The sequence below is a fragment of the Acomys russatus genome, chromosome X (assembly GCF_903995435.1).
Source record: "Acomys russatus chromosome X, mAcoRus1.1, whole genome shotgun sequence".
NCBI lineage: Eukaryota > Metazoa > Chordata > Mammalia > Rodentia > Muridae > Acomys > Acomys russatus.
The window spans coordinates 30,707,002-30,734,323 of NC_067169.1; the positions used below are offsets into that span (position 1 = coordinate 30,707,002).

The 27,322-nt window shown below is 41.9% G+C and overlaps 1 protein-coding gene across 1 annotated transcript in view; it reads left to right on the top strand.

Annotated features, from left to right (window-relative positions):
• Positions 1–986: 986 nt before the first annotated feature.
• Ca5b (carbonic anhydrase 5B) overlaps positions 987–27,322 on the top strand; it is a 39,378-nt gene continuing 13,042 nt past the window's right edge. Inside the window, exons 1-4 of the mRNA XM_051142357.1 lie at positions 987–1,236; positions 16,199–16,396; positions 25,319–25,437; positions 26,925–27,020. Of these exons, the coding sequence (XP_050998314.1) occupies positions 1,095–1,236; positions 16,199–16,396; positions 25,319–25,437; positions 26,925–27,020 (555 nt within the window). The 5' untranslated portion in view covers positions 987–1,094. The remainder of the gene's footprint in view (positions 1,237–16,198; positions 16,397–25,318; positions 25,438–26,924; positions 27,021–27,322) is intronic.

Below are 27,322 nucleotides of genomic sequence, written 5' to 3' on the forward strand. Positions count from 1 at the left end.
GCTATGACCAAGACAGAGCCAACCTCTCCCACCATGGGGTTAGGGTCTGGGCAGAATGGAGTTGTAAACTGCATTTCTGATCAGCTTCCCAGTTCAGCTGTGATAAGGACCAAGAAGAGGGTGTTAGGCTAACTCGTTGAGGTGACCGCATGAGCAAGGGAACCTTTAAGGAAGTGGCTGTGTTATCTGTCACGTAAAGGAAATCAGGCATTAAGCAGATGGCAGGAGAATGGTTTTAGGAAGGAACGTGGCCTTTAAACAAGTTTTTTGTTTTTGTTTTTAATTTAAGAACTTGTTTGTTCACTTGTCACAGGAGTTTTCAGAAGTTAATGAAGCAATGGCAGACAGGGGTGAGGGACTGCTGGAAGGGAAACGTTCTAAGTTGATGTCCCCATCATCAAGGACTCTGTGGTGGACACCTCAGAAACACTGCTTCTGAGATGTTCACAGTAAACGTGTGAGTGGTAGAGACAAAGTGCAAGTCTTGACATTGCCCGTTGCTCCTGTGGGTCAGGGCCAGCGTTACACTCAAAACTGGCAAGAATCACAGATAATGCTTAAGCTTAGATTTCATAGCCACCCACAACTATTTACTGTTTTTTTTTTTAAAGCAAGCCAGAAACAAATGATTTATTCTTTTATTCAGGTTGCCTGAAAGAAGCATTAATCATTGAATTCTTCCTACATGTAGATACCATATTGGATAACTAATTGGGATTTAAGGGAATAAATATTTTTTTAACTTTAAGGAATGGTGGGAACCACAGTCTTTATTTGTGCGTATGAAGATCTTTCTCTCTGGGCCTCTAATGTTTGCCAATTCTGAGGGAATGGCCAAGCCTATGAGTCAGTCCTCCTCCAAAGCCTGCATGCCACCAAGGCGCTCAGTTGAAAAACAAGAGTGACTAAACTATTGACCCTCATTTGCCCCTCCCCCACATGGGGGTGTGGACTAGCCTTCTTGGTGTTGTTCTCTCCTATGTTTCCTTGGGCTTTTCAGTCCCTGTTGTGCATAGCTTTCTTTCCTCTGTCCTCCTCCAGGTTTCTAGGCGCCCTCGAGGTGTTTAGCCACTGCTGGAAATTCCAAGCTAAAGATGACAGCGATGAATCACCTGAGAGTGATTCTGCAATCATCTCCGTGGACCATGCTGTGGAGAAGGTTCCAAGTTCCAAGGTCTATGCCAGTGAGGTCCTGCAGTCTCTATACCTGCACTTATAGAACCAGGAACCGAGCCTGTGAGTACTCCACTCCTTTAAGATGATGAAAAGGTTGCTTGCTAATCACCTGTAGGTATTCCAATGTAGGATTAGACACTTTAAGAACTGCAAATGTGACTGAAACAGCAGGCGTTGTTAGGATTAAAAATGAGATGGCACGCAACAGATATGAATATGGAGAGATTTATTTGGGGAAAAGGGAAATGGAGAGGAGTTAGGATCTGAGTGGGCCATGAGGGTAGGGAGAGACAGAAACAGAGAGACAGAGACAGAGAGAGACAGGGAGAAGGGGGTGCCCTGAGAGAAAGTGCAAGAGTACGAGAGGCAAAGAGAGAGACAAAATAAGAGAGAGACAAGGTGGCAGGTCAGCCCTCTTATAGTCTGGGACACACCTGGTGGCAGGTGATGATGTCAGAGGTTGCTAAGCAGCCTGGAGGCAGGCTTGTGAAGCTGCTTATATGCTAACAGACATGGAAAGTCCTTTTAGGTGTGTTTTAGTATGTTAAACGATGTTGTGCTGAGAGCAGACAAGGGCTATGAAAACTTGAAAATGTCTTCAAGTCTGATATTTTATCATTTCTTTTGACTAAGGCTGACACACAGACTACAAACTGTGGCAATGGATCTTATGTTTATAGAATTGGCACATTGAGTTTTGTAAGTGGGTCATTGTGTTCATGCTCTGAAATATTCTGTCTGGCGTTTTAAATCCTGGAGTTAACTCTAGTGGACCAGCTTGCAAGTGTGTTTTGCTATAAACACGGGAGATCAAATGAGCCGGCAGATGTTCTTCCCTCAATACTTTATTTGGGTTCCTTAAACATCTAGCTCACTTCTCCACCCCTCATCCCTTCCAATACCCCAAAACCAGGTAGGATAGAAAGGTTAATGGGGATAGTTCTCTTTACTACCTCTGGCTGGTTCTTTGGGGTAATACCAAACCTAGTTGTCAAGATTTCCAGCAGCCCAGCAAACACAGCAGAATGATAGAGCAACAGCAGCACAGGAGCAGCAGCCTTCTTTTCCTTGGAGCCCTTTTTCTCTCAGTGCTCTGGCATTCATACCTTCAAAGTCCCCAGAACTAAACTCTCTGCAGCTGGCAAAGATCACGTCCCTCTCTGAGCTTGCACGAGGCAATCATAGTTAGCAGCTGTGGACAAAATAAAAACAGCCCCACATCCCATACTTGGGGTTAAAACAAAAATACATTTATATAATATAACTGAGTTTTTAATTTCCACTACACAGGGATTCTCTATCTTGGCATGGGTGCAGGACTGTGCAGGAGTGTGTTTTCCCCCTCGATCCCAAATGCCCCCACACCCCCAGTTATAAAAACCAAAAGTGTCTGTAGACATTCCCAGTGAGTTCTAGGGAGCAACACTTCCCTATAGATAAGAACCATCAAGATGATGAGAAAGAATGGTGTGTGCTTTTGTGACAAAGTTCATTTAACTTTATGGGCAGATGAAGTAACTAAGTATAGCACTAAAGAGAAAATTTCCACTATCAGAAACAAAGCAAAACAAAAACCCGAAGCCTCACACAGGCTTTTTAATGTTGGCCTGCACTGAGACCTAGGTTTCTCCCTGACCCCATATGTATAAATTAAAAGATGGACAAGAAGAAAATGTTTGCCAAAGATGGTGTTAACCTAGCTTAAACTCAGATTCTGAAACTGCTCCATAAATCTATGTTAACCGTACATCCCCGTACTTGCCTTTAGCACTGGGTGTCTTCTTATTAAAAGAAACTGGCCTGAGTCATGAGAAATTTCTGGTTGTTGGGTGTGGTTTCCTACAAGTATGCCCACATCCTATCCAGAACAGCTTACTCTGAATTCAGTACTTTGTGCTCTATGGCCTGAAATGGAAAATATTAGTCATATTAACCCACTTACTAAAGTTTTCCTCTTTTATTTTTCAGCAGAAGGTTACAAGTAAAACTCTAAAATCATGTCTGCTGTGACTTTAAGACAGTTTGCAGCAGACGGTAGTGGCAGAGAAGGCCCACTTTCTTTCATTAATCTCCCACAGAATAAGATATGTTCTTATTTCTAAGTTGGTGGGGAAAATGGGACTCAGGTTTCCTTTATTTGACCTTTGGCATATAACACTGTCCTGGCCTTTTTCAGGCAGGAGAATATTATGGTCTTTGCTGCCCAACTGAGCATAGTTCCTCTTCTGCTAACCCATCCCTCCCCTGCTTAGTTGTAACGACAATACTCATTGTTTCTGACACTCAGTAGCCAAACAGGGCTGGCTACTCTGAGACTAGAAGGGCTGTCAAAGGTTAGAAATTCAGTTCTGGTGGCTTCTTTTAGTATCATAATCATTCTTAGCTTCATCATCTTAGTCATCATCATAGGTTAGATACTTGTGTCAGAGTTCAAATTGGACCAATTGATCTGTTCTTTTGTTGTCTGCTTTTATGTAGCCCAGGCTGACTTCCAACTCACTATGAGCCCAGGATGGCCGTGAAAATTTGATCTTCTTCTTGCCTTAGTCTCTGGGTGTGCCAATATTACAGCCATGGACCTCTACGTCCAGCTGCAAATCTGACCTTCTGAAGGTCATGCAAAGCAGAGCAAGGAATAAAGGAAATAAGAGACTGTGAGAAATTTAGAAGCATTGTGCTCATTGCCCTGCACCTTTTCTCATGTCTGGACATATTGCTGTTTACTGTTTTCCCAAGATGCAGTCAGTCCCTCTTGATGACTTAATAGACTATATACCTCTTACCCGAGATTAAGATAAAATTAATTTCACTCAGAGTGCCATTTAGCCTAATTGTTACATTAAAAAATTAGACATAAATCTTAAAACAAAGGAAAATGAATGTAATGATTTAGAATTTTTAATTTAATGGAAGATATAAAGAAGATAATGGAGAATAAAAATGGTACACATTTGTTAACACGTTAATGATGCTTAATGTTCTTGATCTTCTTAACTAAACACAACAGAACAAAATACTGCCTTAAAAATAAACTTGCAGGTGGACATGGTAGCGCATGCCTTTAATCCCAATACTCAGGAGGCAGAGTCTGGCGGATCGCTGTGAGTTCAAGGCCAGCCTGGTTTACAAAGTGAGTCCAAGACAGAGAGACCCTGTCTCAAAAAAAAATATATGTATATAAAAGAAAAAAGAAAAACACAGGATAGAAAGCCAGGGAGGGTGGAGAGCACTGCTGTCCATGGACAGTAGTGGTCAGAGATAAGCCATAAAGGTCATTCTCATTTTTCTTCCTCCCTCCCTCCCTTCCTCCTTTCCTTCCTTCCTTCCTTTCTTTTCTTTTTTTCATTTTTTGAGACAGAGTTTCCCTGTGTAGCCTTGGCCGTCCTGGAACTCACTCTGTAGACCAGGCTGGCCTCGAACTCACAGAGATCCACCTGTTTCTGCCTTCCAAGTGCTGGGATTACAGGCTTGTGCTATTTTTTCTAATGGTTTAAAAAATGAAATGAGGAAACTAATTAATTTGGTCATATTTTTATTTATCCCAGTAAATTCTAGATGTTGATGACTTTAACACATTGTAAGAATTATTTATAAATGGTGCTGTCTAAAAGATGTGTAACATGAGGCACATATATGAGTCATACAGGTAATTCTGTGTTTTCTAATGACTTCATTTTTTTAGAGTACAAATAAGGGATAGAGAGATGGTTCAATAGTTAAGAGCACTGGCTACTCTTCAAGAGGACCCAGGTTCAATTCCCAGCACCCACATGGTGGCACACAACCGTCTATAACTCTAGTCCTGGGGCACCTGACAGCTTCTGGTCTCTGTAAGCTCCAGGTACACATGTGATACACAGACATAAATGTAGGTAAAACTTCATATATGCAGGCAAAGCTCCCATATACATTCAATAAATAAATAATAACACTAAATTTAAAAGTACAAATTAGGTAAGTTAATTCCTCTAATATATAATGCTATCCTTTAAATATTTTTTAATATTTAAGATTATAGTATAGTTACATTATTTTTCCCTTGCTTTTCTTCTTTCCAAACCCTCCCATATATTCCTTCTTGCTATTTTTCAAATATAATATCTTTGATATTATGTTTCTAACATGAAATCACTATAAGAAGTATAAGTGAATTTTTACATGATTTTGTGCTAAGCCATCAAGGTCATTAGTGTCATTCAGTTATAGCACATCTCAATTTACAGTAGCCAAGTGAGCTGAGTGTGTATCATACTGGAAAGCTCAGGTGCAGAGAAGGACCAGAGCAATAATTTGAGCTGTTCTAAATTTAATTACAAAGAATCTAAGGATGGAAGGGAGGAGAGTTGGGAGAAGGGAGGAGAATCGCATCTCTTTACAGGTTGCCTTCATGTCCTAAAGCTCTCTGTGCTTCAGGTAGCCCTGTTCCTTTAATTTATATACCATGTAGGTTCAATATCAATATCAATATGACTTCTTTCCTCATGTTTTCACTTTTCAAATACTCTTGGTTTCTAGCTCTTGCAGACGTTTTACCAACTGCTATCAAGCCTTGCTTCAGGGGCCTGCAGCGACTTGTGCCAACAATTGTAATGCTCTCCTTTAAATATTTTTTAATATTTAAGATTATAATATAGTTATATTATTTTCCCCTTGCCTTTCTTCCTTTTAAAGCCTCCCATGTATTCCTCCTTGCTATTTTTCAAATTAATTGCCATATATATATTCATATATATTATATTATATTCCTGTGTATTCATTCCTAAATATGTAAATACAACCTGCTCAATCTATATAACGTTCCTTGTATGTTTCAGGGCTGACCAATTGGTATTAGATAATCATTTGATGTGCTCTTCCTGGAGAAGACAATTCTCCCTCTCTCAGGATTGCTTAGTCTCCTGTGTCTTTGTCTAGGGTTGAGGCCTCATGAGCTTTCCTCTGTCCACTGTAGCACATCTGTTGTTGTTGTCCTTGTTCAAGTCGTGTTTAGGCAGTCATGGCGCTGAGACTTTGTGTTTTTCTTTCACTAAAACTTTAATACTAAAGTTTTGCTTTAAGAGAGGGAGTGCCAAAAGGTAAGAGTAGACAAATGGGAGTGGGCTGACTGAGCTTATAGCAGGAGCTTGAACGAATCTGCCTGGTAGATTTTTTGTTTATTTTCTTTTTCTTTTCTTTTCTTTTGGTTTTTCAAGACAGAATTTCTCTGTGTAGCCCTGGCTATCCTGGACTAACTTTGTAGACCAGGCTGGCCTCAAACTCACAGAGCTCTGCCTGCCTCTGCCTCCCAGAGTGCTGGGATCACAGGCATGCACCACTATGCCTGTAGTGATTTTTTTTTCTTTTGAGACAGGATTTTCTGTAGCCCAGGATGACCACAAACTCACTATGTAAATGACCTTGAACTTCTAATCCTCCTGCTCCCATCTCCAGTGTGCATGCACTCCACACCTGGTTTATAAGGTGCTAGGCAAGCACTCTGTTGATTGAGTTGTATCCCCAAACCCTGGAGAATCATTTAAAATGGGAGAAAAGCAGGCAGATCTGATCATGTGAACTTAGGTGGTACTGGGAGTAAACCAGCGTGTCTGATAGAGAGGTACCACAGGTGTGAGGTAAGAATGGCGTGCCTCAGATTGCCTCTCTGGTATTAATCTCTGAGTAATACAAGTATTTACTACCTTCACTGTTCCTGGTATCAAGTGTAGCCTGGGAGACTATAGAAAAAGTGCAGGACATGGCCCCCGTGGGCTTGGACGACACAGGCCTTTAGAGGAAATAGAGAAAACATATGTTCCACGAAGAATGTTGGGGTGCTAAGTGCTGTGAAAGTGAATACAGTGAGTTTCGAAAAAGGAGGATCTAGATGGTAGGAGAAAATGGCTTAGAGATACGAAGTGGAACTATTTCCCCACATGGAAGGGAAAGTGAAGGGCAATTAAGCGTGAGCAAGAAGAGAGCTAAGTCTGTGTGGGTAGGCAGTTGGAGGAAGAGGAGCAAGAAAAGCAGCAGCAGAAGAGCCGTGAAGGAAGGGGACAGATGGGATGGCATTGCTTCCGTAGGAGCAGCTGGACCCTGGGCCCCAGACACTACAACTTGAAGGACAGTCTTTAGCACATATATGTCATGAAACTGATCATTTCCAGAAACTGTCAGAAATGGCACAACACAGCCAGGCAGAGGTGGCACACACCTTTAATCCCAGAGCTCTGGGAGGCAGAGGCAAGCAGATCTCTGTGAGTTTGAGGCCAGCCTGGTCTACAGAAACAGTTCCAGGACAGCCAAGGCTACACAGAGGAACCCTGTCTCAGAAAAAAAGGAAGGAAGAAAGGAAGGAAGGAAAGAAAGAAAGGGAAGGGGGTGACACAGGTATAGAGGGTGAGAAAGATGAGGAAATGCCACTAGAAGACTTCAAGGGAAAGTATAGCCTGTAGAGGCTTATAGTACTAGGCTGGTAGTCGTGAGCAAGGCAAGGAGGAGTGACTCTGAAAGATCCTACAGGAGTAATATGGCAGTGTAGGGGACAGTGAGACATAAAGCAAAAGGGAGCGTCCCTGTCTCAAAGTATTATAGCAGGTTCATCACCACTGTTATAGCAGCAGTGCCACATCCACCCTGCTACAACAAAATTCCTTACACTGGGGAATTTATAAACAACAAAACTCGATTTCTTACTTCTGGAGGCTAGGAGGTCCAAAAATAAGGCCCAAGAAGATGAAGTGTCTAGCAGAGGTTTGGTCTTTGTTTTAAAGATGGCACCTTCTTTTTTGCCCTCAAAAGGCAATAAAAGCCCCAAGACCACTTAGGTTGCTTTTAAAGGGTATTGATTCCATGCATGGGAGCTTCACCTTTATGACCTTCACAAGATGCTCTTTCTCTTATTCATGTGAGGCACAAATACTGATTGAAAGCCAGGTTGGCGCCAGGCAGTGGTGGCGCATGCCTTTAATCCCAGCACTCAGGAGGATCTCTGTGAGTTCAAAGCCAGCCTGGTCTACAGAGCGAGTTCCAAGACAGCCAAGGCTACGCAGAGAAATCCTGTCTCAAAAAAGAAAGAAAGAAAGAAAGAAAGAAAGAAAGAAAGAAAGAAAGAAAGAAAGGTTGGCTTGCAGTATAGATGCATACAGTTGTAACTATAACTGTAAATAAAGATTGGGATGGCAAACCAATGATGTGATTTTAAAAAATGGCTGGATATTGTGACACACACCTTTAATGCCAGCACTGGAGAGGCAGGCAGGTGGATTGCTGTGAGTTTGAGGCCATCCTGGTCTATGATACATAGTGAGTTTCAAGGACAGCCAGGACTACATTGTAAGACCCTGTCTTTTTGTTTTTGTTTTGTCTTTAAAAAGATAGAGGGAGAAGGAGAAGGAGAATCATATTCTAAGGGAATCAAAGGCTACTTCTCTAAGGAGGGAACAGTTAAGCCCAGGACCTAATGGGAGACTTTCCTTGAGCTGAATGAGGGGAAATTAGCTTCTGTGGAACGAACAAAGGCGCTAAGGCAGGAGTATGCTCTTCATGGTTCAAAGACTCAAAGAGGATTACTCTTAGGGCTGGAGAAATAGCTGATGGCAGCGAATTGGATGTGTGTTGAGTTCCTGACCTCCCAGTGATGTTAGCAGATGAGGCCTTGGGAGGCAATGAGATGATGAGGACTCTGCCCTTAAGAATGGGATATGTGCCCTTTTGTAAGACCACAGTGAGAAGACACCAAGCCTATGAACCAGAAAGTAGCCTTCAGCAGACAGCAAATGTGCTGGTGCCTTCTGTTGACTTTTCCAAACTCTAGCACTGTGAGGAAAATTGAATTTCTGTTGTATATAAGCCACCATGCTATTCTATTAAAGAAGCCCCAAAAGACCAAGACAGTGCCAAAGTACACATTACACCAAAGCTACATGATTAAGAGTTGAGATCAAATGTGGGGTCAACACAGAATCTAAAGTTTTGAGGGGCTGAAGAGATGCATGTAGCCAGCCATGTAGGCAAAACAACCACATTCATAAAAATAAAAAATAAATCTTAAAAGATAAATAAGTGAGCCGGGTGGTGGTGGCCCACACCTTTAATCCCAGCACTTGGGAGGCAGAGGCAGGTGGATCTTCATGAGTTTCAAGCCAGCCTGGTCTACAAAGTGAGTCCAGGACAGCCAAAGATACACAGAGAAACCCTGTCTCAAAAAAAAAAACCAAATAAAAAATATTGATGCTTATCAGCATGTAGAATCTTATTATTATTATTATTATTATTATTATTATTATTATTATTATTATTATTATAACTATTATTTGCAGTCCTGAGGATTGAACCTAGGGTATCGTGCCTGGGAGATGAACATTCTACCACTGAGCCAACACCATAGTAATTACAGATTCTTATGGACAATCTGGCTCTACTAAGTTAAGCTGTGATTGACATAATCATTGCTGCTTTATTTTCTATAAGAAATATGTGAAAATAAAACCTCTGAGAACACAACATATTCTTATTTCAAGGGAAAAGTCATCAAGTACCTGGGCATATTTCCATCTGCTTTTTGTTTCAAAGGAAAAAGAAAGGGAAAGAGGAGGAGGATTCAAACTCTGAAGCTGGGCGTGGTGGCGCATGCCTTTAATCCCAGCACTTGGGAGGCAGAAGCAGGTGGAGAGTACATTTTTTTTTTTTTTTTGAAAAACAAGTTCTTGGGAAAACCTGCCTTAAAAGGGCAATGACCAAGACTTCCCACTCTTCTTGGTCTAGATTAGTAAAATCTGAGGTACATAGGAGGAAATAAAGTCTGATGGAAGCTGAACTTATAAAACCAAACTTATCAACTGAGTCTAGCATTACGATCCTGAGAGGGCAGTTGAAGGAGTAGGCCCAGCCCCGTTTGCTTAGCCTGGTGTTCGCTAACATGCATATGAGATTTTATAGTTCTACTTTCTGAATGAAGTATTGAAAAATTGAGGGTGACTGAGGGCCTTATTTTAGGGACCTGATAACCAGCATTCCAGTTCTTCTGTAATCTTCACAGGAGACTCTCTCACTTGTTGGCTTTTTAATGGTATGACTTCTCAGGTTACTAGCCATAGTCTGGGCATGTCAGAGGTACGAGATAGGAGGTTTCCTCGGGCCAGGAATCTTTGGAACTGAGTGGGCTATGACTCAAACTGAGTTCACGTATAATATTTGGCTCTACGCGAAGGCTTCTGCATTCTGGCTCTGGGGACATTCATGCCCCTAGGATAAATAAGTCTTGCCTCTGTCCATCCTGTGCAGGGAAGGATGTTTATCAGCATCTCTGGCCTCTGCTCAGCAGAGGTCAGTATACCCCTACCCCAGTTTTGTCCCAAAGCATCTGGAAACTGTCACATGTCTCTTAGAGGGCTGGATCCTTCCTGATGTCTACATCCTGAGGAGGACTCAATATCCATATCACTGGGGCGCATTTGAAAAAAAGATCAAGCAAACAAAAAACTAGGCCAAGACTTGGAGAATTTAGCTCTGGGAAGGTACCAAAAGGAAGTGAAATATCTTCTCAATAATAGTGAACCACACATGAGATTCTGTTTTTGTGTTAATAGCATGAGAATGACACTGACATATATACAGGAGATTTTCCTGCCTAACAACACAGCTAGCCAAACCCTTAGAGTCAGTGGTGGGGCAAGGTGTACATGGCATTGCTACTAACTTTTGTTTATTTATGTTGCTCCAGTTTTTGTTTGTTTTTAAGATTTTTTTGTTTGTTTAGTTTTTATTTTTGTTTTTTGAGACAGGGTTTCTCTGTGTAATAAATAGCCTTGGCTGTCTTAGCCTTGAACTCACAGCGATCCACCTGCCTCTGCCTCCCTGGGTGCTGGGATTACACTGCACCTGGCTTTTATTTATGTGTTGCATATGTAACTGTGCAGGTACTTGCAGAAGCCAGAAGAGGGAGTCAGATCCCTGCAGTTGGAGTTGCATGTGGTTGCGGTGCCTGATGTGGGTCCGGGGAACCAAACTCAGACACTTGGGAAGAGTAGCAGGCACTCTTAGCCAGTGAGCCATTTCTGCAGCCTCCTTTTCTTGTTGGCCTTGAGTTTGTCCATACTTGGTGCTTTTTTTTCTCTTTTATTGAAAATACAAGACGATTGTTTTGGGGGGCTTGTTTTTGTTTTTGGTTGTTTGCTTGTTTTTTGGTCAAGTGGTGGTGGGTGGTGGTGGCTGTGATAGCGCATGCCTTTAATCCCAGAATTAGGAAGGCAGAGACAGGATGATTTCTGTGATTTTGAGGCCAGCCTGGTCTACAGAGCTAGTTCAGGACAGCCAGGGCTACACGGAGAAACCATGTCATGAAAAACAAAAGAGAGAGGGGAGGGAGGGGGAGAGGGAGAGGGAGAGGGGAAGAGAGAGAGGGAGAGAGGGAGATGGGAGAAAGAGAGAGAATAGATTTTTTTCTCATATAATAATATAGCCAGATTACTGCTTCCCTTCCCTTTATTCCCAGTTCCTCTCCACCTCCCCTTGATCCAGATCTACCTCCTTTCTATCTTTATTAAAAAATAGGTAGACATCTATTATTATTTGGTTTTGGTTTTTGTTGTTTGATTTTTTTTTTTTTTTTTTTTTTTTTTTTTTTTTGAGGCAGGGACTCTCTATAAAGCCCTGGCTATCCTGCAACTCACTATGTGAACCAGGCTGGCCTTGAACTCAGAGATCCCAACTGCCTCTGCCTCCCAAATCCTGACATTAAAGGTGTGTGCCACTATACCCAACATTTTTATTTTTAATTTATTATTATCATCATCATTTTTTTAACTTTTAATTGATTTTTTGTGAGTTTCACATGTACCCCAGCCCCACTCATCTTCCATCCCCTTATATCTGACCTTCACCCTTGCAACCTCTCCCCCCACCCCGCACCAAACATGGGTGCTCATGCACAGACACACACTCACAAACACACAAAAACAAAGCATAGAAAACATCTCATCATGGAAGCTGTAGTATGTCACAGTGTGTTCCACGGTATACCCTTCTGTCCACACATCTTCACTTGCAAATATTCATTGCAATAAGTCATTGGTCTGGTTCGAGATCTCTGGCTTCTGTGATACCATCAATATCGGATCCTCACTGGGACCAGTTATCCTGTTGTTGTCCTGTGTCGTAGAGATCCTGCAGCTTTGGGACAACAAACCCAACCATTTGCAGATGATATAGATTTTGGGATGGGCCAATTTGGAGGCCTGGATCTGGGCCTGGGTAATTGCTGAGCTGGTTAGCATGCCAGCTCTCCCTTATCCACATCACTAGGGTGAGCTCTCAAGCACTGCTCTGGCTAGATCACTCAATGCCACCATGTGCAGAAGGCAGGGCCAGCTCTCCTGCTCTCATGCCCTCAGGGCCAACTCACCCACATCCATTCCTCCAGAGCCAGCTCCACTGTGCTGCCTAGTTAACACGCTGGGCCTTCTCTCCCAAGTGCTGCAACCTGCAAGGGACTGGACCAGCTCCCACTCTCACACCCTCAGTGCTGGCTTACCCATGCCTTTGCCATCAGGGCCAGCTGTGTTGCCTAGGCAGCAAGGTGCAGGGCCTGTTCTCCTGAGTGCTACAGCCAGTGAAGGGTCAGGTCTAGCTCTCCTGCTCTCATGACCTGGGGCCAGCCCTCCTGACTACTGCATGTGGTGAGGGGAGAGGGCATTACCCCATACCCACTCCACTTCACAGCAGCCTAGTGGTGGGGCCAGCTCTCCCGCACTCTCACATTTAGGGCCGGCTCACCTGTGCCCCCTTCACCAGAGACAGTCCCACTATGCTGCCCAGGTGAGGTACAGGGCCTGCTGTCCTTAGTGCTACAGCTGGTGAGGGGCAGGGCCAGCTCATCTGCTTTCATGACCCCAGGTCTCATGACCCCAGGGCCAGCTCCCCCCACTGTTACAGGTGGCAAGAGGAGCAAGGGGGCCATTAACCCCACACCCATGCCACTTCATAGCAGACAGTGGTAGAGCCAGCTCTTCTATACTCTGGGCCTCAGGGCCAGCTCACCTACACCTTCACCACCAGGGTCAGCTATGCTATGCTGTCCAGGTGAGGTGCAGGGTCCACTCTGTAGAGTGCTACAGCTGGTGAGGGGCAGGGCTGGCTTTTTTTGAAAGTCTTTCTATATAGCCCTGAGTGTCCTGGAACTCACTATGTAGATCAAGCTAGAAAACAAACAGGCTTCTAAGACATTATAATATAATAATAAAAACTAAGACATTGGAATTGGACACAAAACAAACAGAAGGGAAAGAGCCCAAGAAAAGGTAGAAGAAACAGATATAGATGCAGAGACCTACTCATTCACACACTTAGAATTCCTATAAAACAATAAACTGGGGGCTGGAGAGATGGCTCAGAGGTTAAGAGCACTGGTTGCTCTTCCAAAGGTCCTGAGTTCATTTCCCAGCAACCACACGGTGCCGAACAACCATCTGTAATCTGATATGATGCCCTCTTCTGGCCTGCAGGTGTACATACAGGCAGAGTACTGTATATATAATAAATAAATAAGTCTTTAAAAAAAAACCAATAAGCTATAAGTCAGAATATATATCCAAAGGACCTATAGGTTAAAATGGAGAAAACTATATATACACACACATATATGTTTATGCATACATACATATTTGGCCAATTATTCAACTAGATGTGACCCAGTCCTAGTACTGGAAGCTTCATTGGTGACAAGAGATGTCCAGGTGGGGCTTTGTTTCCCTCATTTATGACAATATCATTTAGATTACCTTCATATATGTATATATTTTAGGAAGCTTCTATTGTATTAGGTGTCCATACTACCGCTCAAATGGCCCTCAATTTTAGCTTTCTCTCTCGATATTTCCTCCCTCATTCCTCTCCCCCGCCCCTTGATCCTCCTGTTCTAGCCCCCTCTTCATCCATGACCATCTATTCTATTTCCCTTTCCTGGAGAAATCTATCTGTCCCCCCAACTCCATCACCTCTGTGGTTCTTGTATAGCTTGGTTATCATTGACTTAACAGATAATATCCACATAAGCAAATACATACCATATTTGTCTTTCTGTGTTTTGATTACCTCATTCTGGATGTTTTTTTCCTAGCTCTATCCATTTCATGATTTCTTTTTTTTAACAGTTGAATAATATTATCTATTCTTCTATTGAATGGCATATAGATTGTTTCCTGTTTCTGGATATTATGAATAGAGCAGCAAGTGTCTCTGTTGTAGGATGAAGCATCCTTTGGGTATAGCCAGATCCTGAGGTAGATGGATTCCCACCTTCCTGAGGAACTGCCACTCTGATTTCCACAGTGGAAATATAAGTTTACACTCTCACCAGCAGTGGAGAAATGGTCCTTTCACTCTCCATCCTTGCCAGCAGGAACATTCACTTGTGTTACTGATCTTAGCCATCCTGACGGTGTAAGATGAAATCTCAAAGTAGTTGTGATGTGCATTTCCATGAAGGCTAAGGGTGTTGAATGTTTCTAGTGTTTTCCAGTCATTTTAATTTCTGCTATTGAGAATTCTATGTTTATATCTGTACCCCATTTTTAAACTGGGTTGTTTTCTTGATATCTAGTTTCTTGAGTTCTTTATATATTTTGTATATTAGTCCTCTATTGGATATATAGTTGGCAAAAAAAACAAAACAAAACAAACAAAAAAAAAACCTTTTCCCATCTGTAGGCTGCTGCCTTGTCCTAATAATGGCGTCCTTTGCCTTACAGAAGCTTTTCAGTTTCATGAGGTCCCATTAATTAATTGTTGATCTTAGTGCTGGTATTAATGGTGTTTTATTCAAAAAGTCCTGGTCCAGTGCATTCAACATCATTCCCCCACTTTCTCTTCTATCAGGTTCAGTGTATCTGGTTTTTTTATTTATTTCTTAAGATTTATTTATGTATTATTTATACAGTGTTCTGCTTGCATGTCCATGTGTACACCAGAAGAGAGCACCAGATCTCATTAGAAATGGTTGTGAGCTACCACCTGATTGCTGAGAATTGCACTCCGGACCTTTGGAAGAGCAGGCAGTGCCCTTAACCTCTGAGCCATCCTTCTAGCCCCTGTGTCTGGTTTTATGTTAAGGTCTTTAATTGGCCTTGATTTGCCGGTGATAAATATGGATCTAAGAATTTAAATTCTTAAGCACGCTGCCGTCAAGTAGGACCAGAAAGACCACCCAAAATTGATAGGTATGGGTTCTGTTCATCATTTCTATGTGGCTGAACAGGTCTCTCTGTGCTATCATCAGGAAGTCTGCTGATATTTATTGCTTCAAAGACCTTGGCTCTATGGAAGAGGGACCAGCATAAGCCATATAGTCAGTATGTATTTTGGACAAACTATATGTGTCTACTCTAATAGATCATGCCCATATCCTTGTGATAAACCATAAACTTGAAGGACTTCAGCAATTCTGGTGTCTGTCCAGGCCTTTAGGGTGGCTGCTTAGTCCTCACAGTTGTTTATAGAGGTTAACCTGGCATGCACACTTATGTGGCACAATCATTTTTAAGGAGGCAGGCTACACCAGCCGATCAACTGAAGACTGACAATCCTGAATTAAAGTTTGCTTTCCAACAGTTGTAAACCTGGTTCCTTTGTTGAGAAAAAGTCTTTCCTTGAAAGTTCACTTGACTTTGTATTTGAAACCAGTTTAGGTGGTTGGAGTTCATGACTTTGACATGAAACAACATTTATGAAGCCTGTTTCTACACTCTAGTCTCCATGTATTTTGCTGAAGCCAGAACCGATGGCACTGGCTTCAGATCACATTAGCAGACAGTCTGGGAAGGGTTGGTTTTATGAGATGACAGAGTGAAGGCTCCCTGAACAAGGTGCTCTCTGGCCTGCCCTGCTCTGCTTTATACAATTGATTAAGGCCCCAAATGAATGGTTGATTTCTGAAACTATGAGCTGCTTTTGCCCTCTTTGAGTTCTTCCCAAATGAGATGGTTTTCTGTGTGATGCAACGCTAGGTAGTGGTTGTTTTTGCTAACTGCCCGGACTTCCTTTCCTCTAGTACCACCGCTCTGGGAGAACTTGGACCTTGTTCCTGCGGGTGATCGGCAGTCACCGATCAACATCCGATGGAGGGACAGTGTTTATGACCCTGGCTTAAAACCACTCACCATCTCATATGACCCGGCCACCTGCCTCCACATCTGGAATAATGGGTACTCTTTCCTTGTGGAATTTGAAGATTCTACAGATAAATCAGGTAAAGGCAAGATCAGGTGGTCATTTATATAGTGAAAGGAACTATGTTTTATCAAAATAGGACACACCAGGCAGTCTCCGTGGTACTAGTAACCCCTTTATTAACAGTGATGTGAAATTCATTGGTTTTAGTTTTTGAATATATAATGTTTTTATGATTATTTTCTTCTATCCAATATAAATCAAATTTTATTACTTATACATAATTTTTATAATCAGTATAGAAGGGAATATGTGAAATGTAACTTTGCTAGAAATTTATTTTATAATTATTTATTCAGTGTGTACAAAGTTTCCTCAACTTGATGACTTTACCTGAATCATCATATTACATAGAAATATTATTAATCACATTTAACTTGTCAGATTGCAATATTCCTGAAATGGGGCAAAAACAATATTTATGTGTAAGCTTTAATGAGTTAAGATGTGCCACATATTAGAGATATAAGAAACTTATGTCATGCTAGTTTTGTTAAAGAATATTACTTAGTTTTGCCAGGTGTGATGTCACACACCTTTATGCTCAGTACTTGTAGACAGAAACAGGTATATCTCTGAGTTCAAGGCCAGTCTGGTCTACATAGTGAGGTCCAGGCCAGCCATGGCTTCATGGTAAGATCTCTTCTCAAACAGAACAAAACACTGTGAAGTTAATGATATCTAATAATGATTACTCAGAAACAATTATTATTCAAAATAGTATAGCTAATGTAGTGGTGGTTCTCAATTGGAGTCAGGTTTGGCGTTATCCTCCTTGTTATTCCATTCCTCTCCTGGTCCCTGGACTTGGGATTCTCAGGAAACCTTGTAGTTTTTGGATATTTTAACTAGTGGGGAATGGTAACACAAATAGTGTTTAGAGATTCAGGACCAGGGATGGTGCTCACTGTCCTATAATGCACAGAACACCATACATGAAGATTAGCAGGCATTAGATACCATTAGAATTGACAATGACAGTTCCTGAGCTCAAAGAAAATAGCTTTTTCTCGTGGATATGATGTGAGTCCATAAAAGTGATGGTAAAATGTGTATAAGGTAAAGGATGTGTAACTTAAAAGCATAGGCATATTTAGCTGGTCTGCAACTTTCAGCTCTTTCTTTGTTTTATTTACCTTTTCCTGTAATTCTTTGGTGCTTAGAAATGGTGCTCTGGCCTCTTTAGCTTCTTGGACTGTAAACAGATCTCTCTCTCTCTCTCTCTCTCCCTCTCTCTCTCTCTCTCTCTCTCTCTCTCTCTTCCTCCCTCCCTCCTTCCCTTTTTTCTTCCTTCCCTCTCCCCTGGCTTGTTATCTCTGCTGTCTCTTCTCTGCTATGATTCAGGATGTAGCCCAACCTGTGCTTATGGACTAAAATGTCTCCACATACGCCATTGTCTTCTATTCTACCCTGATCTGCTTTGCTGTTTATAATATGACACAGTCCCCCAAATCCTGAACATGTTACTTAACATGTCTCAAACTAAGAAAGAATTTTTTCTCCTTTTCCTTACAGATTTGTGGACTTATTTTTTTTTTTCATAATTTCCCCCAAACTCTAAAGTCTGTTCCCATTTCAACTTGAAGTGCATATTACTCTCCATGTGTAAGAATTCCAGAAAATTTCAGAACAGCAAACTTAATCTTTAGGTACACCTTGACTATGCTGGAGTTCTACTGTTATCCCTGTGAACTAATGGGCAGACCTAGCTGTGGGTGCCTACCCTCACACACTCACTCTGGATACACCACAAAGTCCCTTTAGAGCTCAGTCACAGGCCAGCTCCTGGTAACCTGTCCTTTCTTCTACAGATCCTAGGGTGTTGGTCAGCTTTGAAAACTTCTGTAGACTTAGCCTGTGGACAGCTATCATCACTGTGTTGAGCTGGGAATCTTAGTTAGCAGTTCAGTGGTTTTTCTTAGCCCAAAGTGTTAAGGCCAAGAGGGTTCAGAGTTAAACAGCTGTGGTTTTGTTTTAGTTTTTGTTTTTAATTTTTTGTTGTTCTTCTTGTTGTTTATGAGACTGGATCTCACGTAACCTTCACATCTTTGATCCTCCAGCCTCTGCCTCTCGAGTGCTGGTATTGCACTTGTGTCACAACCTGGCTTCAGTAGCTGTTTTTGTTTGCTTGATTTTTGTTTTTGTTTTTGTTAGTCTTTTCTTTTGAACTGTAGCTTTAAGAAGTCTTATTTTATTCATTTGCAAAGGTCATCTCAGATGGTAACAACTGACTCATGTTTTCATCACAGAAGATGTGCAGGCACCTTAGAGCCATCTAGCTAAAATCCCTCTGCAGTTTCCCTGAGTGAGTTGATCTCTCGGAGTCAGTCATACCATTTTGTCGTATTTGTTTTTATAAACATGCAAGAACATTTCTAGAGAAGTTACTTATTTTTCACTTTCTTGGAAAGGACTAAAATTGACAACATCTTTATAGTGCTTGATTATTATCTCCTATAGAACACAATCAATCTCTAATAAGTCCCTAACTTCCTATCTCCCTCTTTTTTTCCTTTCAGTGACTGACTGCCTCTTAATTCCTGCTTATTCTTCATCGTTATTTCTTCATCCTGTTTAAAAAATCCATATCACTCAAAAGAGGGGTAAAAATAGAGCAACTGAGCATAAAAAGTAAGGAAAATAATAAGAGAAGGCAAAGATATCCTATAAATGAAGACAAGCAAGGAACAGCTCTAAGGGAGAAATCTAATTTATGATTTTTAAAATACAATACAAAATGAAAATGCCCTAAGAAATACTAATGCGGAGTATGTTGTAAGATACAGTAAAGGAAAAGGAACCAGGGAAGGTATGTAATTTAAAGCATCTTGCCAAGCCTTATAAGATGCAGCTAAGAGGAGTGTTTGGAAGAAAAGTCATAGGTGAAAAGTGCTTCTTGGGCTAGAGAGATGGCTTAGAGGTTAAGAGCACTGGCTGCTCTTCTACTGGTTTAATTCCCAGGAACCACATGGTGGGTCATAACCATCTATAATGAGATCTATAAATAAAATCTTTAAGAAGGAAAGAAAGAAAAAGAAAAAGTGGTTCTTTGGAAGGAGCAACAGAAGTGACAAAGGTTCAATTAGATGGGCCAAGAAAAACATGAAAGAAAACTCTGCTAAAATCTGGCATGATGAAAAGAGGCAGGTGTTTTCCTTGCGGGGGGTGGTTGAACTGGCTGTTTCAGGTTGTTTCCAATCTCTGTAACAACAGACACCTTTTCTTTTCATTCTTGTTTATTCATTGGACATAACATTAGGTTCATAAACATAATTTTAAAGTACGTCATGTATTTTAAGCATAGTGATCTGTACATCCCATCCTTTATCCTCTCTCCTGCTACTTTTCTTCTTTACCCTACTTTCCCATGTGCTTTCATGCCTCATGTGTGTATACACATCATATATATCACATACATATACCACATATATAATGCCATATATATGTATATATATACACATATGGTTTTATATGCCTATAAAAATAGTATCCATAACTGAGAGAAAACAAGATTACTTGTCTTTCTGAGTCTGGCTTATTTCAAGATTTACACCCACTTATTTTCCAGCAGATGCTATAATTTTCTTACTCTTTATGGCTGAAAACACACATACACACATAATTCAAGGAAATTTTAATGTAAAAATTATTATTTTATGCATATTGGTGTTTAGCCTATAAGTATCTTTACATTTTGTGTGTTCAGTGCCCATATGGGTCATAAGAGGGCATCAGATCTCCTGCATGTGGAGTTACAGATGATTGTGAACCACCATGTAGGTGCTGGGAATCAAACTTGGTCCTCTGGAAGAGAAATCAGTGCTCTTAACCACTGAGCCATCTCTCCAGACTCCTACAGTCTTAAATTACTAACTTTGATCTATTTGGAGTTGATTTAAGGTCAAAGGTGCTTATTTGTTTGAGGTTGGGTCTCATGTAGCCTTGACTTCCTGATTCTTCTACCTCTACCTCTTGAATGTCAGGATCACAGGCATACACCACCAGGCCTGCTGTGGTGTTGACGTTTATACAGGGCGAAATGGATCTACCATCATTCTTCTACATGCGAGTATTGTCCAGGCCCATTTGATGAAGAGGCTACAGAGACAGTTTTTATTTCAGTCCAGGCCAAAAGTGTGTGCACTTGTTTGGGAAGGGTAATAAGACCCCATCCCAGAGCCAGGGGTGGTGGCACATACCTTTAATCCCAGCACTCATGGGAGGCAGAGGCAGGCGGATCTTCCTGACTTTGAGGCCAGCCTGGTCTACAAAGGGAGTCTAGGACAGCCAAGGCTACACAAAGAAACTCTGTCTTGAAAAACAAAACAAAACAAAGATCCCAGTGCAGGCACAAGTATCTCTCTTGAGAATGTCTCCTGTCCTTGAAGGTTTCAGCATAGGGTCAAAGTTATGGCAGGCACTCAAAGGAGAAGCAGGAAGAGGGTGTGAGACAGACCATAGAAGAGGTGCTGCCACTGTAGAGTAGTGAGAGCTGTGACAGAGGAGATGGCTTCCTGGAGGAGGTGACATGTAGGGGATCTACATGTTAACAGAGGTGTGAAGTTGTGTAATGTTTGTACTTGGGCTGAAATAACAGAATGAGCTAATGGCAAAACACAGTTGTAGTATATAAAAGCAGGTTTATTGCAAGCTAGTCTTGGCCACCATGCACAGGGAAGGAGGGAGAGAGGGGGAGCAACCATTTGCAGAGACAGGAGAGAGAGAAGGAGACGAGTAGAAGTAAAGAGAGCGGAAGGCAGAGGAGAGAGTGAGAGAGAAACAAAAACCGTCTGGATTATATAGTGAAGAGCCTCTAGGAAGAGCCTCTGAGAGCCTTCAGGGTAGAGGGTGGGGTAAACCAGCAAGGCCCTGCAGGAAGTAGGGACCTAGGGATGCCTGAAACCAAACAGTACTGTGTGTCAGGTATAAGAAGGAGGTGGTATGGGGCAAGTTCAGAGGTGTAGCAAGAGCTGGTTTGGGGAAACCTGTACAGACCATGCAGGTAGACTGAAAATCTTGACACAGCTGGATGCTCTACACCTGATTTCCTCATAGGGCTATGAGCAAGTATCATCATGTGTGCAGTTTCATCTCAAGGCTCCTTTAGGCAAAGGATTCTTTTGCAAAGCTCAAATGGCGATAGCTAGAGGCCACCTCCTTTTCTTGGCCTGAAGACTTTCTCAGAGGACCACGTAACGTGTGACAGCAGGCTTCATGAAGCTTTGCAAACAAGCATGCGAGAAACAAGCATGTGAGAAAAGTCAGGGAGGGCAAGCAGATTTGAGAGACAGTCTTTGTTGTAACCTAATCCCTGAAGAGAACCCTGTCACTTCCTCGCTTAAAATCAAGCCGTGAGTCCCAACTCACACCAGGCGAGGGGATCATATAATAGTTCCAGTACCCAGGGATGGAGATGCCTGGGCATCAAGTTAGAACTTACCAGCACATGTGGCAAATGATGTTACCAGGTAAGGCTTCTCCCTCAGTCTTGTTTTTGCAAAGGAAAGAATTCAGGTGAGATGCAGATGGTTCAAGCAGAAGCTTATTTAAGCAAAGTAAAGCAAACCATACACTTAGAAGACAATGAGGCAAGCCAAGATGGACCAAAGGCACTACATTGAATTTTAAAAGACGTTTTAATCAATATTTATGTTGTGTGTGGCATGTTCTCAAATAGCAGTGGGCCAGATCTCCCTTTTGGGGTATTTCTTCCAATGATCCTCTTAAAAGGGGTGTCAAAACCACAAAGTATGGCTAGAGCTGTGGCCCAGCTAGTAAGAGTGCTTATGGCTCTTCCAGAGGATCTGGGTTCAGTTCGCGGCACCTACATGGTGACTCACAACTATCCATAACTCCAGTTACAGGGGATCTAACACCCTCTTCTGAACTCCGTGGGCAGCAGATTTACATGTAGTATACATACGTACACACAGGCAAAACACTCATACACAAAAAATAAAAATAAGTCTCTTTCTAAAAACTCAGAGTGCAAGTGATACTCTATGAAGCCTGGAGCTTGTAAGCAGACTCTTTGCTAGTGAGCATGTTTGGCAACTGAAGAAGTTTATCAGGCTTAGCAAGCAAGCAAGCAAGCAAGCAGGCAGGCAGGGTTAGATGTCAGTCCCATTATTTCCTGTGGCCTGGGATTTTGATGCAGGAGGACAAAGCTTCAAGGATGTTTAAGCTACAAAGGGACATTCAGAACCATAGGGAGCTAAGCTCCCAGTGTACAGTTTCAGTTCATTGGTTTCCTCACATTTCACCCAGCCCCCCCCCCCCCCGCCCCAAACCAACAGACACAACTCCCAACATACAGCTGCTGTTTCCTTGGTTACCTGGTATCTAATTCCTTGCCTGCTGGGTCTCAGTGACGCGTAGCCAACTGGTTCAAAGCACAGTTCTTTTCCTTCAGGGTACATCCTCTCAACCATATTATGTGTTATAACACTTCTCTGCCTTGCCTCTCCCAGTTATACAGTTTACAGAGATGTGATGCTAAGCACACGCTAAGGATTTTGTAACTTAGTAAATGCTAGAGCCAATGTTGATTCTCTAACCTCTTTGTGCGCACAGACCACAAATGTGATTATATCTACAGTTCAGGGAGCCCATGAGAATTAGTAGGGCTGACAGAGTTGGGGGGGAAACAGCAGCAGTGGAGGATGCATGGACCTACTTCAAGAGGGCAGTTTTTTCACCCACCCAGCCTGCTGCCCAGTGAGATTGTGTGCCCATCATGGCCAGGGGAGTCTCACTGATCCAAATCAGGTTGAAAATGTGCTGTATTTGCTTAAAATTGTCCAGCTTTAATAGTTTTCCTGTTTCCATGTTTGTGTGTGTATGGTATGTATGTGTTTTGTATACACACAGTCAAGGTCTAGAATATATTTTCAGTGCTGTCCTAGGGAATGGAGAGGAAAAACTGGTCCCTTTCTCTGCCCTGGTTACTTGGGGACTAGAACTTCAATTTCATTCAAAAGATCAGATTCAGTATTTGATAAAACCATGTTCACAGTTTAGAGATTTAGGAAAACGGGGCTGGGCATGTGGTTCATTTGGTAGAATGCTTGTCTAGCATGCACAAAGCCCTGGGTGCCAGCATCAGCACCACATTAAAAAAACAGGCCTGGTGGCACCAATAGGTAATCCCAGCCCTTGAGAGGTGGAGGGCAGGAGGATCAGAAGTCCAAGGCCATCCTCTGTTACAGAGTGATTTGAAAGACAGCCTCTGCTACATCAAACCCTATTTTTTAAAGTCATTTGTTTTAGGGGAAGGGGCATTTTTATTTCAGTTCTTTGTAGTATCATGCTCTTAACTCTACATCACCCCTGCCCGCCAAAGAAAACTCAGCCCTTGTGACTTTACCTGTCTCTTAATGAAAATGTCTTTTGCCCCACCTCCCACTTTTTGTCAGATGGGGCCATAGAGGTGCACCTGCCTCTGCCTCTAGAGTGCTAGGATTAAAGGCCTGTGCCACCATGCCTGGTAAAACCATTTTTTGAAGAAGAAATATATGAGAAAAGCAGGCTAGTAAGATACAATGTAGTTGGTCCTTGGGATTGCCGGACTCCATCATTTGTGCACACTGTTGCAACAGATGGCACAGTAAACTCTGAAGATCATTAAGGTGCATGAGATGGACGCTTGTAGTGCTGCTGGATTAGCTTGAGCATGTATTCTGATGAGGTGGAAGAAATGAAGGCCTGATGATGCTTTAGCACAGTTCGGGGTAGGGATCGGTATAGCTCAAAGCTGAAGGAAGAAGTGACTTTTTTTCCCTCTTGAGAAACCAGGTCTTACCATGTAGCCTTGACCGGAGATCAATGTTTTTTCATCTGAATATTCTTATACTGTACTGATTTCCAAAAAAATAGTTTAAACAAAATACCATTTATTTGTGGTAAGAACATTTAAAACCTATTCTTTTAGGACACTTGGAATAAGGACTACTACCCACTATGGTCACCATGTTGTGCACTAGATTTTGAAAATGTACCTTTTTTTTTCCAAGACAGAGTTTCTCTGTGTAGCCTTGGCTGTCCTAGACTCACTTTGTAGACCAGGCTGGCCTCGAACTCACATCTGTCCACCTTCCTCTGCCTCCCAAGTGCTGGGATTAAGGGTATGCACCATCACATCCAGCCATAATTAATCACTCTTTCTTTTCAAGAAGAAGAAATGTGATAGAACTCACTTTTAAAGCCAGCACTCAGGCAGGCGTGGTGGCGCATGCCTTTAATCCCAGCACTCAGGAGGCAGAGGTAGGCGGATTGTTGTGAGTTCAAGGTCAGCCTGGTCTACAAAGTGAGTTCAGGACAGCCAAGGTAACACAGAGAAACCCTATCTTGAAAAACCAAAAATAAATAAATAAATATATAAATATATGAATACATAAATAAATAAAAATAAAGCCAGCACTCAAGAGGCTGAGGCAGGGCAATTCTAAGTTTGAGGGAAGGCTGGCCTAAATTAATTAAAATTTTTGTAATAATATCTTTTGTCTGCATAGTTTAGTTTTATCCAATTGAATTGGCTAAATACAATGAGAAATTTGTGTTTAATTTCACACAATGGAAAACTGGGCTCAATAACCACATAAAGCAAAAATAAGTCAAGCTGTAATGCCAGCACTCAAGAGATGGATGTTGGGAGATCAGGTTCAGGGTCATCCTGGCTATAGAGTAAGCTTGAGGCCAGCCTGGGACACAGGAGACCTTGTGTCTAATTAATTAGAGTAAGCTGAACTCTGACCTTTAACTTTTGCCTGTGGCTTAGTATGTGATTCAATCTTGATTTTATTTGGATGTAACTTTATATATGTATTTACACTGTGAAAATAAGTCTTATATTTATGTATGTGATATTGCATATGCCAAATGATTCAAGGACAAGGCCCACCTTTCCCCCACATTCCCTGAATTGCTGGATGTGTCATTTCAGTGATTGAGGGAGGACCCTTGGAACACAGCTATCGACTGAAGCAGTTTCATTTTCACTGGGGGGCCATTGATGCTTGGGGCTCTGAGCACACCGTGGATAGCAAATGCTACCCAGCAGAGGTATGTTTCTTTTCCTTTCATTCATTTTTTTTTCAAGATAGGGTCTTTCTGTAGTCTTGGCTGTCCTGGACTCACTATGCAGACCAAGTTGGCTTTGAACTCACAGAGATCCTCCTGTCTCTGCCTCCCAAGTGCTGGGATTAAAGGTGTTTACATCTGGCTCAAACAGCAGAGGTATGTTTTTTTAAAGTCCCACAGAATGATGGGTGTAGCAAAGTGGGGATAATTCTGAGGTTTCTAGTTCAAGTGAATGATCAAGAAGTCTCAGGTGATGCTTTAAATCCTATTTTGCTTATCCAGGGATATACTGTGCCTTCCTATCTTACACATGTAAAAACTATCCATTCTAAATAGCATACATGAAATAAACTGTACGATGATAAAACTGAATTCTAGGGCTGGAGAGATCAGGCAGCAGTTAAGAGCACTTAGTGCTCTTACAGAAGACCTGGGTTCAGTTCCCAGCACGCACCTGGTGCCATTTATAACTTCAGATTCAGGGTATCTGATGCCCTTTTCCGGCCCCAACAGGCACCAGGCATATACATGATACACAGACAGACAGATATTCAGGCAAAACACTCATCTACATAAAATTGAATAAATAAATATTTTTAAAACAAGAACTGCATTCTTTCTGAATTCTGAGCTCAGTACAGTCATTCCTGAAACCAGAAGCTACTGTAGAGCTGCAAGGCTAGATCAGTCCAAGTGGAAATAGTGGGAGCCTAAGAGAAAGCTGTGGCAAAAGAAAGAGAAGGGAACCGGAACATTACCAAAGGGTTCGGAAAGCAAAATGCCGAAGCACCAGAACTTGCGGTTGGGCTCCTCCTCAGGAGAGGGGAAAGCTAAAGGACCTTGAAATGGTGCATTTGGGGTGCTCTGGGAAGACAGAATGGTGGTGAAGAATGATTGCTATGGAAATGCAAGCAGAGCACCAGGAAATAGAATTGCTCCTTGCAAATAGAATTTCTCCTTGCAAATAGAATTTCTTCTTGCATCTTTCCCCTTAATTTAGTTTCAAATGTGATGCTAAAAATGAAAACACTTTAAGTGATCATCCCTCCAAGAGGAAATTTGTCTTTAGCTCCCATCTCATTTTCACAGGGAGAATGTGTTTCTCTTAATATAAACATCTTCTCTCCTTTAGATGCAAATGGAGTTAGGATATTAGTATTTCATGCAAATCAGGGTGGGAATGAAGAAATGTTGATCCCTCCCTGCGAGGTTACTTTACTATGTGAATTTTATTTTTTCTCCCCTAACAAATCCCTCTCTTCCAAAGTAATACTGCTATTCTTGCCACGAGGTCTTCTTCCCAGTCTTTATGTGGATCTCATTTCACACCAGACTGTCATATAGTTCTCTCAGTGGCTCTATTTTGGGTGATGAAACAAGATTAAATGTTGCATGTTGGATGAGGCTGTCAGTTTGTTTTGGAGCCGTCCTACATGATCATGTATAAACCTGCTTCTCTGTTGTTTCAGCTGCACTTGGTACATTGGAATGCAGTCAAATTTGAAACTTTTGAGGATGCAGCACTCGAAGAAAATGGTTTGGCTGTGATAGGTGTGTTTTTAAAGGTAAGAACAAAAAGTCAAGCCGGGAGTGGCGCTTTACCCTTAATCCCAGCACTGGGGAGGCAGAGGCAGGCAGAGAACATTTGTGAGTTTCAAGCTAGCCTGGTCTATATAATGAGTTCCAGACCAGGCAGGACTATAGAGACAGACCCTGCCTCAAACAAACAAACAAACAAACAATCATCTTCACCAAGTTCAAATGATATATTGTATCTTATACTGAAAAGAGAGAACATTATGGGGCTGGAGAGAGAGCTCAGTGATTAAGAGTGCCGACTGCTCTTTCAGAAACCCTGGTTCAATTC